The sequence below is a fragment of the Caretta caretta genome, chromosome 2 (assembly GCF_965140235.1).
Source record: "Caretta caretta isolate rCarCar2 chromosome 2, rCarCar1.hap1, whole genome shotgun sequence".
NCBI lineage: Eukaryota > Metazoa > Chordata > Testudines > Cheloniidae > Caretta > Caretta caretta.
This window is the reverse complement of record NC_134207.1, coordinates 17,319,970-17,335,627: the sequence shown is the minus strand read 5'-3', so window position 1 is coordinate 17,335,627 and position 15,658 is coordinate 17,319,970. Positions and strand designations below refer to the sequence as shown.

The following is a 15,658-nucleotide window of genomic DNA, read 5'->3' as shown; positions in this document are numbered from 1 at the left end:
GTCATCCCGAGTTAGTTTTTTCTGCCTTCTAATCTGGACCAGCCTCTGGGATGGAGTAGATAGGAGCCACATTGAAACATTTGCACCTGCTGCAGGAGGAGGAAAAGGGAGGATAGTATTTTAAGATACATTTTAAAGAGCAAAGGGGACACTGTTTCTCAGTGAAACAGGCAATTCATAGTACACAGCACATGTTCTTTCTGTACAAGGTCTCGTTTTGCCTCTTATACTGAAGTGCCTGCCACATTGGTGTGAGTAAGCCATCACATGCAGCCAGGCAACAGAATTCAGCTCGCAGGCAGCGGCCAGGCAACAGAATTCAGCTCACAGGCAGCCTGCGGGCTCTCTGGGATGATCGCATCACACAACACCCTCCCCCGCCCCGACACTCCCCTCCCACCGCGGGGCTCCGATGAGGCTCTGAGCAGGGATGAGCCCTTTAAACTAAACGTGAACAGCCCAGTGCCACTGGGTTTCCCCCCACCTCGTGGCTCTGATCAAGCTCTCTCTCACTGGAAGTGCCTTCTCCAGGGTCATGGTCCGGGAGCATGCTTTGGGAGTTGGGGGAGGCTATTGGCTCCAGCGTTAAGAGTAGTTTCTGGGTAGGGGGGAAAACAGATTCCCCACTTGCTGCCTGTGCACTGTCCTCCTCCTCCTCTTTGTTCACCAAAAAGTCATATTCCTCGCTCCGTGCTACTCCCCCCTGCAGGTGTCCATGGACAGTGGTGGGGTAGTGGTGTCGTCACCACCCATAATTGCATGCAGCTCATGGTAAAAGCGGCATGTATGGGGCTGTGACCCAAAGCGCCTGTATGCCTCCCTGGCTTTTTGGTACGCTTGCCCTGAGCTCCTTGATTTTTGTACGACACTGTTCTGTGTCCCTGGACTAGCGTCTTTCCATCATGGCCCTGGAGACTTTAGCGTACGTATTTGCGTTCCTTTTTTTTGGAATGTAGTTCTGCCATAAGATTCGTCTCCCCAACATGCAATGAGATCCAGAACCTCCAGTTTGAACCATGCTGGAGCTCGTCTGCGAATCTGGGACTGTGTGGTCTCTTGAGATGGTGGACTCTGCATGGTCGCCTGTAATGGTGGACTGTGTTGATGGTCACTTGTGCTGATGGGGACCAAACAGGAAATTCAGAAGTTCCTGGGGCTTTTACTGCCTACCTGGCTAGTGCATAGGAGTTCAGAGTATTGTCCAGAATGTTCACAAGGGAGCATTCTGGGATAACTCCCGGCGGCCAATATCGTCGAATTGCATCTACAGTACCCATAACCCGGAACTGCAATCTCAATTTTAGCGCTACTCTGCTTGCCGAGGTGGAGTACAGAAATCGGAGTAAACAGCCCTTTAAATCGAAAAAACTGGTTTGGTCGTCTGGACGGAACCAGTTTTATTTCGAGGTAACTCGGCTAATTCCAAAATAACCGCGTACTGTAGACCAGGCCTAAGACAAACAAGTTTGTTTAAATTTACCGGAGATACTTTTGATTGCTTCTTACTTACAGTGTCACCTGAAAGTGAGAACAGGCATTTGCATGGCACTTTTTTGTAGCCAGCGTTGCAAGATATGTTAAACATTTATGTGCCCCTTCATGCTTGGGCCACCATCCCAGAGGACATGCTTGTTAAAAAAAAATGCGTTAATTAAATTTGTGACTGAACTCCTTGGGGGAGAATTGTATATCTCCTGTTCTGTTTTACCTGCATTCTGCCATATATTTCATGTTATAGCAGTCTCGGATGATGACCCAGCACGTGTTTGCTTTAAGAACACTTTCACAGCAGATATGACAAAATACAAAGAATGTACCAATGTGAGATTTCTAAGGATAGATACAGCACTGGACCCAAGGTTTAAGAATCTGAAATGCCTTCCAAAATGTGAGAGGGACAAGGTGTAGAGAATGCTTTTAGAAGTCTTAAAAGAGCAACGCTTCCATGCGGAAACTATAGAACCTGAACCACCAAAAAAGAAAATCCGCCTTCTGCTGGTGGCATGTGACTCAGATGATGAAAATGAACATGTCAATCTACACTGCTCTGGATTGTTATCGAGCAGAGCCCACCATTGGCATAGACACATGTCTTTTGGAATGGCAGTTGAAGCATGAAGGAACATATGAATCTTTAGTGCATCTGGCATGTAAATATCTTATGAGGCCAGTAACAATAGTGCCGTGTGAACGCCTCTTCTCACTTTCAGGTGATGTTGTAAACAAGAAGTGCCATCTCCTGCAAATTTTAACCAAACTTGTTTGTCCGAGCGATTGGCTGAAGTAGGACTGAGTGGACTTGTAGGCTCTAAAGTTTTACATTGTTTTATTTTTGAATGCAGTTTTTTTTGTACATTTGTAAGTTCAATTTTCATTATAAAGAGATTGCACTACAGTACTTGTATTAGGTGAATTGAAATATACTATTTTGTTTTTTACAGTTCAAATATTTGTAATAAAAATGAATATAAATTGAGCACTGTACACTTTGTATTGTGTTATAATCGAAATCAATATATTTGAAAATGTAGAAAACATCCAAAAATATTTAAATAAATGGTATTCTATTGTTTAACAGTGTGATTAATCAAATTTTTTTTAATTGCGCGATTAATCACGATTAATTTTTTAATCGCTTGACAGCCCTATACAAAATATATAACCATATAAAAGTGGTGATTATAAGGTACAGGGTGTCATATGGGATACAGAGTGTAACAGTTCCCTGTTGTATTTTCATGTAACATGCACTAAAAGTCTTCAGACAAACAGGAGGACAGTATCTGTTCCCTAATAACAAAGGAATTGCAGTAAATCCTGAAATATAAAAATATTTAAGTATGTTTTGCCATAAACTTTAGGAAGGGATACTAAATATGTAGTAATACTAGAATATTTATTTTATAAAATAGTGGCTTGATGATTGGGGATATGGTAGGGAAGAACAGCACCTGTCTTAGGCTATGTCTACTCTAGTCACGCGTGAGTGCTGAGAGAGAGCTCTCCCAGCGCTCCTGATAATCCACTTCCATGAGGGGAATAGTTCTGAGCACTGTTCACACTAGCGCTTTAAAGCTCTCAAATTTGCTGTGCTTGGGGGGTGATTTTTCACACCCCTGAGTCTGCAAGTTAGAGCGCTATAAAATGTAAGTGTAGACAAGCCCTTATAACCTGGGAATGCGGAAAAATATCATATTCTTCCTTTCAGTCTTTGGGGGTCAACTGCACTGGGGCTGAAAAAGTGGTGAATAGTGGAATTTGCCCCCCTAGCTGAGTAGCTTCCCTCTCCTGCTGCAGAGATAATAGCTGCTAGTTGTAATCTCTCTGCTTCTCCTGGAGATGCTTTCATCTGTGAGTGTAGGAGGTTCTAACTTTCCCCACGGTCCACTCCTTCACTTACTGGCTGTTGGAGGAAAAACTGCAGTTCTAAAAGGCAGATTTAGGGAGGAAACTGCCAATGCTCCCTCCTGGCAGCAGATCAAGATGTTACTGTGAGGAGGTGGTTTCGCTGCTTGACTGCCGCTGTTTAACCCAGATGTTATGTGTCTTGTCCCACTTCTACAGATGGAAGTTTTTAACTTTCAGGCCCTGGAGTAGGATAGGCCCATATTCTACAAGTCTTTATGCCAGTGCACATCATCTTCTGGTGGAATTGTTGCCTGTTATCTTTCTGACAGATACTGCTTCCTAAGGAAAACATGGGAAGGTGTGCAAAAAATTAGCTATATTATAATATTTAATTTTTGTTTGTTTTAACTCTCTTTCCACAAATGACCTTTTTCTAGAAAGTGAGGTTGCAGAGTATAGTTACCCTTTAACTTCTTCCCTGTATGTGTAACCTACATACCTCCTGGGTATGGTGCTCTGTCCCCCTGTAGTGGCATGAAGGCTACATAGAGATTGAGTCTGCTACAGCATTAGCGAAGAGCCATGTTTCTTTTAGCTCATATAGTAGAGGTTCATGCACTAAGCTTCAGAGGTCCCAGGTTTGGTCTCACCGATGACCTGGGTCTCTCCACGTAACATCTGCTTGTACTCTTCCTCTCTTAAATGACTCTATACAGCTTCTAAAACATTCACCTTCTAATAACCTGTTTTTTTGTTTTTTGGCAAATGTTTTTCCAGGAGTATGCTGTTGCTGTGCTGCTTTGCGCCCTCGTTACAAACGTCTGGTGGATAACATATTCCCCGAAGACCCCAAAGTAAGCAATGGTTTAATTAAACTTTAACCAGAATTCTTAATTTGAATCTTCATTTACTAAAATATTATTGTAACAGAAATAGTAATATTTTGTAACTTTTAACATACTTTTTGGAGAACGAAAGGCATTCAAATTTTAATCTGCCAGAGCATTCTTCAGTAAGAGAGAAATCTGCAAAATTGTGATCCAACCGTTTGGACCACAAATATTAAACAGAATTTTTATTCAGATATGACCACAAGTTTGAACATATTTGCTTTTCTCTGTGTGCCTAGCACTTCTTAGTTTTCTGTCTTTTTGAAGTATATAGTTTGGTTTAACCAATGGATGATGAGCCAATTGTTTTTCATCTTTAGTTGTCCATATGTATTGGTTTATTGTGACTTCATTTGGATCCACATAGTACAAACTCTTTCATGCCATGTTACTTGAAAATATAGTTCCTTCCTGAGTGTTAAGTACTGATGATGCTAAATATCTAATGCAGCTGAATGTTTGAAACTAATCCAGAGTTTCTTTAAATGGTGGAAGATCACTTTCAATGTCTTACCAGATTTGTACTACCTTTTTCTTTTTTCTTAAAAATGAAGGCTATGAACAGTTTGGAGTTGTGTGTGTAGGACTGGCATATATATGAGGCAGAACGTGCGGCATGTGTGTTCTTCCTAGAAGGTCCACTATTATCACTGTGTGCTAGCTACCTAAGTTTTGTAAAATATCGGCTGCAGGGGAGAGTTGTTCTTTTCTGTGGATCTGATATCTTCAAAGCATGGATTTTTTTTTCAGAGAAAATAGTCATTCAGAAATAAATTCTGTCTACCTTCGAGAGGGTGATACTGATGGTCTGTTTTCTATATACAGTCATAGAAACCAAATACTTCTTTAAACAAGTTTTGGTACTAGTGGTATACATAGGCACCAACTTCTCCTGGTGCCGGTGGGTGCTCGACTCCCAGCCCACCCCTATTCCAACCCCTTCCCCAAAGTCCTGGCCCCAACTCCGCCCCCTCCCTACTACTATTGGACTCCTTCCCCAAATCCCCGCCCCGACCCTGCCTCTTCCCCGCCTCCTCCCCAAGCGTGCCGCGTTCCCACTCCTCCCCCCTGCCTCCCACAGCTTGTTACGCTGTGAAACAGCTGTGTTGTGGCGGCAAGCGCTGGGAGGAGAAGTGGAGATGTGGTGCGCTCAGGGGAGGAGGTGAGGTGAGCTGGGGCGGGGAGCTTGGCTGCCGGTGGGTGCAGAGCACCCACCAGTTTTTCCCCTTGGGTGCTCCAGCCCTTGAGCACCATGGAGTCGGCGCCTATGCTTCTATAGAGAAACGTTTCTGAACATCTAAAATTGTACTAGCCTTACTAGTGCTGTGTGTGCTCTCAAAAGCAGCCCTGTTGCAGCAATCCATCAGACTTTCCTATTGTGCTGGTCGGTGCACAAGGTGAGGGAGGGCAGGATATTGTCCAGCCCACAATGTATGACACTGCAGATGGTGGTAGGCCTAATTTTGCATGGTAAAATGTTAATTATTGCATGGCATCTAACTGTGATCTCTTTAGACCTCTGGGACATCTTGATACTAAAGATTTTTCTTTTTCTAATGATTCATTTAATATATCATGGACATTTTCTCCTGTGACTGTTCACACATAAGTTAATCATTCTTGTGAGACTTTGAGAGAAAATACTCTTCTTTTATATAATTAATATTTGACTTAAATTGTGAGTTTTGAATTAATGAATCTGAAATATTGTTTAAAAACTATGCTGTTTGCTGAACTGCCGGTTAAACTGCTTTATAGTGTAAAATAAGTTGGATGATAGTAGACAATCACAGATCAGTGACGCAGCCAGGAAAGGGGACTTTAACAAGAGTACAACTTACTGCACCAGTAGCACTGCAGGAATGTAGTTATCACTTTCAGGGTTATAATGTGGCATATCTAATCACCATTACTGTATGTTCTTCCATAGTTATTGATCCCTATATTCTCCAATTTATTTAAATATGAAATTATCAAAGTGTGGAAGAAGTGAAGAAAAATTCCTGCACAATGATCAGGTCATGCTCCCCTTGAAGCTGATGCTGGTGTACAAAAAGGAACCACAATTTTAAAAATGTTACTCTAGTGGAAGAGGACTGAAGCTTCTGGTTGAAGGGGCTGAGACCCTGATAGCGGCTAGACTTTTACCTTGATGTCAGTGAGAGAACTGGACAAAAAGCTTTGGGGAAAAAATAATTCGTGAATAACCCTTTTTCCATTGAAAAAAATTAAGAAAAAAAATTAACCTGTGATAATGCTGAGTGCTCTTTGTATGTCAATAACTGTAGCTGGTACTTTGATAGTTAGAAATATCAGATGGCTTCAGCTCCTTAAACACCAGCTGTAATACAGACAAATATGAAAGCAGTGGCCTTGTACAGAGAAGAGTCAGAACTGTTAAGGCATGATATTGGAGCAATGAAACATTTAGACTGCAATTTCAGTTATATAAAAACAATTTTAGCCTGAAAGGATTAACGTGACACACTCACTTCTGAAGTGTTTTATTGAAGTAATTAATGGCTTTTTGAAGGACTCTTACTTAAGTAACAGAAATTGGACTTTGGAAAAATAGTATGTCTGAAGAAAGATGTCACAGCTCACCTATAATCTGCCTCTGTTAGAAGGAAGGGGGAACACTGACCGCACACTTCTCTGAGAAGTACTGGGCTTAATCTTTTACTTTGCCATTTATGTATTTTAGGCCCTGGACAAGCTTGTTAATGAATAATTTAACATATTCTAGCAAAATGGCATATTCTACTTTGTATTAGCCCCAAACCTGTGATTTGAATTGGAAAAGTGAAAGATACTTCAGAAGCTTAAAACTATTACTATGAATTAAAACAACAATCTTTGTGATATTCCTAGGATGGTCTTGTTAAAGCTGATATGGAGAAGTTGACTTTCTATGCAGTTTCTGCACCAGAGAAGCTGGATCGAATTGGAGCTTACCTAGCAGAGAGACTGAGCAGAGATGTTGTGAGACATCGCTATGGGTAAGGGATTCGGTCACTGCATAAATACTGAAGCTGAAAGTTAGCTGTTTTTTCCCCATCATTATTCTGGTTCAGTCTACAAGACATATAGAGTCAGAACCTTGGATATTGTTCATGCTGCTGGGCAGGGGATAGCCAAAATATATTGAAAGTAAAGTGAATTATGAAGTTATAGGTAATGTTGGATGTGAAAATGACCTGGATTTACAAATCAAACTTCTAGACTCAGCAGGACATATTTACCAGTATACTAAGAGTGTTTTCTTTTAATATATCCTTCAGTTCTTCTGTTGGAGCTATAATTGTTATATAAGCTAATTGTCCGACTTCACAGGTGATTGTCCTTAATACTTGAGCTAAATTAATCCTCCTGACCCCAGGGGAACAGGTTGAAAATGGTCTTTCCTGTATTTTCCCAAAGAGGGAATAGGGGAGAGGAATATATAATGAAAATAGAGATAGGAAGAGACCATAAAGTTAAGAGATTAAAAAAATGAAACAGACAACACATGGAATTGGAAGAGAATGTTGCTGCCTGGCAGTTATTGTTGAAGATAAAGATGTAAAAACAACTACGGATTTTTTTTATGGAAACGGTCAGTATGTGAGTGACAGTAAACACATCTCCTGATCAGCACTCTTCTCTCTCACTAACACGCTCTGTGTAGATTGAGATGTCTTCTTAAACTATGGAAGTTTAGATACATTGCTGTCTTGTCATACTGGGATTTTGGTAGGCTGAAAGCCCTCTACTGACTGGAAGAGTGGTGCCTTTAATATAAAATAAAAAGTAGGAAAAATAAGATTAAAAAATATTTCTACAGGAATACCAAGGAATCTTTACCTGCTTTGATTTGTTTTGAAAAATATACTTCTGAAATAAGTGGAGAATATTAAGGTGATGTGCCTTACACCTATCTGACATATAGATTTTTTTTTTTTTTTTTAGTTTTTGTAATATGGGCTTAAATAAAAGCATGTAAAAGTTTGGGCCAAGGTAAATATGACACAATGTGCATCTGTATGGATCTCTTCTCCATTTGCTTTCAGGTATGTTTTAATTGCCATGGAGGCACTGGACCAACTTTTAATGGCTTGCCATTCTCAAAGCATTAAACCATTTGTGGAAAGTTTCCTTCAGATGGTGGCCAAGCTGCTAGAGTCAGGGGAACCAAAGCTGCAAGTTCTTGGAACCAATTCAGTGAGTAAACAGTTTGCTAACCCAAATCTGAATCAAGTTCATAGAAGATTGGAGGTGGTGAGAGACTGAATTCCAGCTGAACATCTGGCATGACAATCGAAGGAAAAAACATAATGAAAGCCTGAGATTGCATGTACTTAGTTCCTGTATGACCTATATGAATGTATCTATAAGCAGCTTAACTGTCAAAATAATCCTTATCTATGGATATTTATCCTATTAAAAGTATAAAATGATTTTCATAGTAAAAGTTGGAGGTGAATGCCTTACTCATGAATACAACTAATTTTATTTGGTCTTTTTCCATTTACGGGGTCCATCCAGTCTTCCTCTGTTTTCACTGTAAAGTAGATTCTGCTTAGTTTCCACAGGCGTGGGGCATGGAGACAGATAGTTTGGCAGCTAATTTTGAACAGCCAGATACCAGGGCAACAAGAGCCCAGCAAGGACCTCTTCATCTCTGGGAGGCTTTGAAAGCCCGTTTCAGTAATGAGCCACAGTAATATTTGCCGGTTATCTGCATTCTGCTTTCCCTTACCATCCCCTCCATTGCATCGATTTTCCTGTACCCAGCCCAAACCCCCATGATTAAAATAAACGAAGAACCTTTCTTTCTGAAAGTGTTTACTTTTATTGTATACACACAAAGAAACAGAACAGGAAACTAAGTCTGACTGATAAAATTGATCGGGGAGAAACCAAGCAAGTCAGATTGTTTTTCGAAAGCAAAGCCCAAGGAATGGGCTCCTTTAGTTCTGTGCGTCCTCCCCTGGCGTTGAGTGGAACGGATGCTGAATTCCCCCCTGCCTCCTGGAACATTTGGGGTAGGGGTATTGTGAACAGGGTGATGCTTCCAGGCAGTTCTGCAAGGCCTCCAGATGGAGTCTAGCCTCAATCTGCTTTTCTTGAAGCTCAACCAGATATCTCAACATCTCTGATTGGACCTTCATAATCCGCAGCATCTTTTCCTGTGTGGCTCCTCTGGGATGCTCTCCATGTCCAGTTTCTCGGAGAGTGAAATCCTCTGGGCTCGCTTCTCCTCCTCCAAAATGTTGTCCTTGTTGTTGCCTGTGGTGGCCCAGGACTCATACTCCTGGGAGATGTCCACACTGTGTTTCTGGGGGTGTAGTGGGGTCACCACTGTGAATCGCATGCAGCTCATGGTATAAATGGGATGTCTTGGGCAGAATCAATGCCTAGCAGCTGAGCAGTGAAGTTGTAAATGATGTCCAGAGCAGTCACAGCGGAGCATTGTGGGACACCTCCTGGGGGCCATTTGAGTCAAACTACACAAAGGTGTGTCTGCGCTACCTCTCTGTTGACCCATCAATATCAAATTAAGAGGTGGAGTAATGAAATTGCTTTTACAGGCAACTTAGGTCAGTGGAAGGGACCTGGTAGTATCGATTATTACATCTGTTTATTATGTCTATTTAAGGCGGCTTCCATAGACTTAAGCTTGCAGTGTAGACAAGGCCTGAGAGAGAGAAGTCATCCGAACGATATAACCCCCTCTTCTGTCCTCCATAGAAGGTGTATCATGCACCACAAAACCAAAAGCCTTTTATATTTCTTACATTTATAGGAGAGTGTTATTGTTGATACTTTAAAGTTGTGAAACTTTTAACTCTAGCTTTTAGTACCTTTTAGTAAAATTTAAACTGCTATGAATTGTAGGTACCTTTTGCTTCAGTTCTATTAAACTTCTACATAAGAATGGATCTGGACAAATCACTTGAATAGGCTCTGAAGATGTTTGAACATTTGTGAACATGTTAAAATGATGATGTCTTCCTTTTTTCCTCTTTCCTGAACTTCATGGTTCATTAAACTGTAGAAGATTGATTTGTCTAAAAAAGCCATTTTGAAGACAAGAACCTAATTAATTACACTGCCACATAATTAGCAATGCTGTGAAACGAACAGTAGGACAGCAGGTATTTGAAGCCTATTCCTGAAGCCCTTAGAAAGAGGAAAGCTTTAAAATTTTTTTTATAAAATAGTGTATCAAGAGAAACCGTTTCTCTGTTACTTATGTTCTACAATGAGTGTCTGTGGGCTGTTCTCCTTCAGACAAATGAGTGGCAATAGACTTTAGAACATTGGTTTGATTGTTATTCACTTTCTTACCATGTGACAACCCAGTGTATTCTGCTTCCAGGAAGAACAGTTTTGTACAGTATCTCAGATTTGAGTCAGCTATTTCAGTGATACTTAGAATATAGTTGTTAGAAATCTGCTAAATTTAAACTGGAACTACAGCTCTCAGTAGGTAAAATGGCAGCGACGTTGTTGGGTACAGAACTGATGTTGCAGAGGAAACAGGAGAAAAGATGCAGGGCAGAGGAAGATAATGAATGGTAATGGTTTCATTATATCTCCCTCAAATACAGAGCTCTCACCTTTAAGTTTGTACAATGCCCCTGAATTTTAAAAAAATAAAATATCATGGTAGTGACTGCTGCAGATTCCACATGGCTTTTCCAGTCATATCTGGATGACCTGTTGATACAGGCCAGTTCTAAAGTTCAGGGACCACGATGGAAGGGATGCGCTAGATCAGTGTTTCTCATCCTTTTTGGTACCAGGTACTGATTTGCTGCCTTCCTAAACTGTATCAGGGAGATCTCAGGGATTGGCACCAGTCCACGGACTGGTCATTGAGAAATACTGCTCTAGACTGTGCTTGGTGATCTGTAAAGAAGTGTCAACTCTGTCTTCAAGTTTGGCTCATTTGGGGACTTTGAGATAAGAACATAAGAAAACGGTCACACTGGATCAGACCAAAAGTCCATCTAGATGCTAAAAAGATACTAATTTCTTGTCAGATGTACAGTTTGAATTCTTAGATGTGGCATCAAGAGCTTTTTCTCCGGTCTGACCTGTTCCATTCCTTTTTTAAACCAATATTTTTGTGTAAGCAACTAAATTTGTGGGGGTCTGTTATCTCCTGAGGCTTCTTCAGCATCTCTCTCTAGTGCAAAAGCCATACAAATATCATCTGGGTCACATCACTCACATGTTCTTTTGAGTCAAGAACTCTTCTTTGTTGTAGCAAATGTTGATTTTTATAGCCAGTAATTGTATAGCATTGTATAGGATAAAAACACTGTCAACCCTACTCAGTGAGGCTACTAATGGATTTAATAGTTTAGTGTTTGAAAGTTGCAAATAACATTAGGTAACATTCAGCATTATCCTGTATCATTTATGGACGTTTTTTACTTTTATAATGTTCAAAGCATTTTGTGCAAACCATGAGGCATTAGGGAAATTCTGCTTAAGTCTGTGAATTTTTGTGAATTGAATGCTGCTTGTTAATTTCTGTTTCAAATGCTACTGAGCAATAGGAGATGTCATTATTTGGTACATAGTTTAGATAGACTGTTCAACCTGGCAAGCAGCTTTGTGAGGTTGTTTGATGGATAGATGCCTTTTTTCCCAAAAAAATGTTATGATACAACACTCTGTTTCAATTTTACATGTTCACGCACCACAAGGTATGCTCTGTTTCATGCAATTGCATTTAGATCACTTTGAAATAATGCAGCTGCTAATGGAACAGCTTTTGAAAATAAAATGTACTGCAGTTTAACCTTTTTTTATTAGGATAAAATAGTGTTGCCAACTCTCGTGATTTTTTTTGTGTGGTGAATCTTATGACATTTGATATCTTTAAACCCCTACTAGCTGGAATCAAGAGATGGTATGACAATCTCAGCTTTCATTTTAATTTTTTTCTAACCTTCATCGTTACAGAGAAAAGGTTAGAAATGTGAAGCTGGTGCACCCAAAAGCCTCAAACTTAACCAGACTGCAGATAAAAAGAACCCAACATTTATTACTTTGGCTTAAAACTCATGGCTCTTTTGTATCATGTTTTTTTGGGCTGGACATATGTTTAAATGCTCAAGGTTGGCAATACTGACTTCACACGGTTGGAGAGGAAGCGTCCTCTAGGATCTCCCATGGATATTCACTCTTTCAAAGGAAATATTTGTGACTGTCCTTCTTCTAGCTGTTGAGGGTTAAAGCAGTTCCTTCTACAGCCTGCCAGTGTTGCTCCATGTAAACCAAAGTGAATCACCTGCGGCAACATGAGGTCTCTACTTCCCCCCCACACCTCGAGGCTCTGATCTCATGGCCTACACAATGCCTTTGGCCTCTGCTGGCCTGGAGAACAGGCTTGTGAACAAAACTGATCACTTTTGTATAGCTTTTTGACCTACCATTAGATTGCAAGACCAGCTGTCTTGGTCTTCACAGATTTTATAAAATAGTGTAAAATTACATCAGAACACTTAAAAAAAAATCCATTAGCTAAGCACATTAATCCAAATGAAGAAAAAATCACTTAGGATCTATAGTCCAATTGCAAACCAGTTTTCTGAGCAGGGCTGATATTTTTCTGGGGAACATTAAAAAAAAAAAAAGCTAATGTACTCAATGCTTTTTTTGCCTCTGTTTTCACTAACAAGGTCAGCTCCCAGACTGCTGCGCTGGGCATCACAAAATGGGGAAAGATGGCCAGCCCTCTGTGGAGATAGAGGTGGTTAGGGACTATTTAGAAAAGCTGGACGTGCACAAGTCCATGGGGCCGGACGAATTGCATCCGAGAGTGCTGAAGGAATTGGCGGCTGTGATTGCAGAGCCATTGGCCATTATCTTTGAAAACTCGTGGCGAACTGGGGAAGTCCCGGATGACTGGAAAAAGGCTAATGTAGTGCCAATCTTTAAAAAAGGGAAGAAGGAGGATCTTGGGAACTACAGGCCAGTCAGCCTCACCTCAGTCCCTGGAAAAATCATGGAGCAGATCCTCAAAGAATCAATCCTGAAGCACTTGCATGAGAGGAAGGTGATCAGGAACAGCCAGCATGGATTCACCAAGGGAAGGTCATGCCTGACTAATCTAATCGCCTTCTATGATGAGATTACTGATTCTGTGGATGAAGGGAAAGCAGTGGATGTATTGTTTCTTGACTTTAGCAAAGCTTTTGACACGGTCTCCCACAGTATTCTTGTCAGCAAGTTAAGGAAGTATGGGCTGGATGAATGCACTATAAGGTGGGTAGAAAGCTGGCTAGATTGTCGGGCTCAACGGGGAGTGATCAATGGCTCCATGTCTAGTTGGCAGCCGGTGTCAAGTGGAGTGCCCCAAGGGTCGGTCCTGGGGCCGGTTTTGTTCAATATCTTCATAAATGATCTGGAGGATGGTGTGGATTGCACTCTCAGCAAATTTGCGGATGATACTAAACTGGGAGGAGTGGTAGATACTCTGGAGGGGAGGGATAGGATACAGAGGGACCTAGACAAATTGGAGGATTGGGCCAAAAGAAATCTGATGAGGTTCAATAAGGATAAGTGCAGGGTCCTGCACTTAGGATGGAAGAATCCAATGCACCGCTACAGACTAGGGACCGAATGGCTAGGCAGCAGTTCTGCGGAAAAGGACCTAGGGGTGACAGTGGACGAGAAGCTGGATATGAGTCAGCAGTGTGCCCTTGTTGCCAAGAAGGCCACTGGCATTTTGGGATGTATAAGTAGGGGCATAGCGAGCAGATCGAGGGATGTGATCATTCCCCTCTATTGGACATTGGTGAGGCCTCATCTGGAGTACTGTGTCCAGTTTTGGGCCCCACACTACAAGAAGGATGTGGATAAATTGGAGAGAGTCCAGCGAAGGGCAACAAAAATGATTAGGGGTCTGGAACACATGACTTATGAGGAGAGGCTGAGGGAGCTGGGATTGTTTAGCCTGCAGAAGAGAAGAATGAGGGGGGATTTGATAGCTGCTTTCAACTACCTGAAAGGGGGTTCCAAAGAGGATGGCTCTAGACTGTTCTCAATGGTAGCAGATGACAGAACGAGGAGTAATGGTCTCAAGTTGCAGTGGGGGAGGTTTAGATTGGATATTAGGAAAAACTTTTTCACTAAGAGGGTGGTGAAACACTGGAATGCGTTACCTAGGGAGGTGGTAGAATCTCCTTCCTTAGAGGTTTTTAAGGTCAGGCTTGACAAAGCCCTGGCTGGGATGATTTAACTGGGAATTGGTCCTGCTTCAAGCAGGGGGTTGGACTAGATGACCTTCTGGGGTCCCTTCCAACCCTGATATTCTATGATTAGGGCAAGGCCTATTTACTTTCTCCCCACCTTGCGTGTTTCCTTTTTGTTTTACTAGATTAACCAAATAAATTAGGATAAATTATTTATTCTGCTCTTATTATGCAACAATATTCTACACTGCATTGCAACATGAGGATTCTTTTTTCTGTTTAATGTTTACCAAGTCAAATATTTAAAAATTGAACAGCCACTTTGGAAAGTTCTGGAGTTAGAAACTAAAAAGCCATCTAGTTCTCTTTTGGAAACTTTTGTTACAGAGTTTTCTAACCGTGCTTTTTTTTTTTTTTTTTTTTTGTCCCTTAGTTTGTCAAATTTGCCAACATTGAGGAAGACACCCCTTCATATCACAGACGCTATGACTTTTTTGTTTCTCGATTTAGTGCCATGTGTCATTCCTGTCACAGTGATCCAGAAACACGAACTGAGTAAGTGCCCGTTTATGTTGTATTGCTATGTACTCTGTTAAAAACTAAAGCAGAAGAGAAGTATACAATTGTTGTAACATTCGGTGATCATTCAAGGAAATAACATTAGAACCTGTACAATATTTCAGGAAAATAGGCCTCATACTACAAGTCTCACTCAGTTAAAACTCTCAGTGTAGTTAAGTTTTACCTGAACAAGGGCTGCAAGATTGCACCAAATATATTAAGGGACACAGGGCCAAGCCGACAACCATATGAGTCACCTGAGAAGTCAGTGGCACTACTCACATGAGCAGGGTTACTCATGTGCAAGTGTGTGTATGATTGGGCTTGTAAATGGTAAACAGGAAAAAAGTGCTGTTTGCTATGTCCGTTATTCATCCATTCTCATTATGCTTTTTAAACAGAGTGTATTTACAGATGTACACAGCGTGCTATTGTGTAAGACTCTAAGGAGATGTCTACACTGCAATCGGAAGTGTGGTTACAGCACATATAAGCATACACAAGCTAGTGAAGCTGCATCCGAGTGAGCTAGCCACCTGAGTAAGAACCCAGGGTCCCAGGCAGGCTTGAATAACCCACGCCAAAGCCCATGCTACCTAGCTATTGGTACTAGAGCTAGCTAGATTAAAACTCGCTCAGGAATGCCTACACAAGCTGCAGTTAGAC

General features: G+C 41.2%; 1 protein-coding gene across 5 annotated transcripts in view; it reads left to right on the top strand.

Moving 5' to 3' along the window:
* EFR3A (EFR3 homolog A) overlaps positions 1–15,658 on the top strand; it is a 191,612-nt gene that overhangs the window by 62,708 nt on the left and 113,246 nt on the right. For 4 of the 5 annotated variants that reach the window (XM_048841671.2, XM_048841670.2, XM_048841669.2 and 1 more), the window contains 4 exons: positions 4,126–4,202; positions 7,110–7,237; positions 8,288–8,438; positions 14,865–14,986. In XM_048841671.2, the coding sequence (XP_048697628.2) occupies positions 4,126–4,202; positions 7,110–7,237; positions 8,288–8,438; positions 14,865–14,986 (478 nt within the window). Of the gene's footprint in view, positions 1–3,564; positions 3,707–4,125; positions 4,203–7,109; positions 7,238–8,287; positions 8,439–14,864; positions 14,987–15,658 lie in introns of all 5 variants that reach the window. The other variant, XM_075124937.1, reaches the window with a different exon arrangement.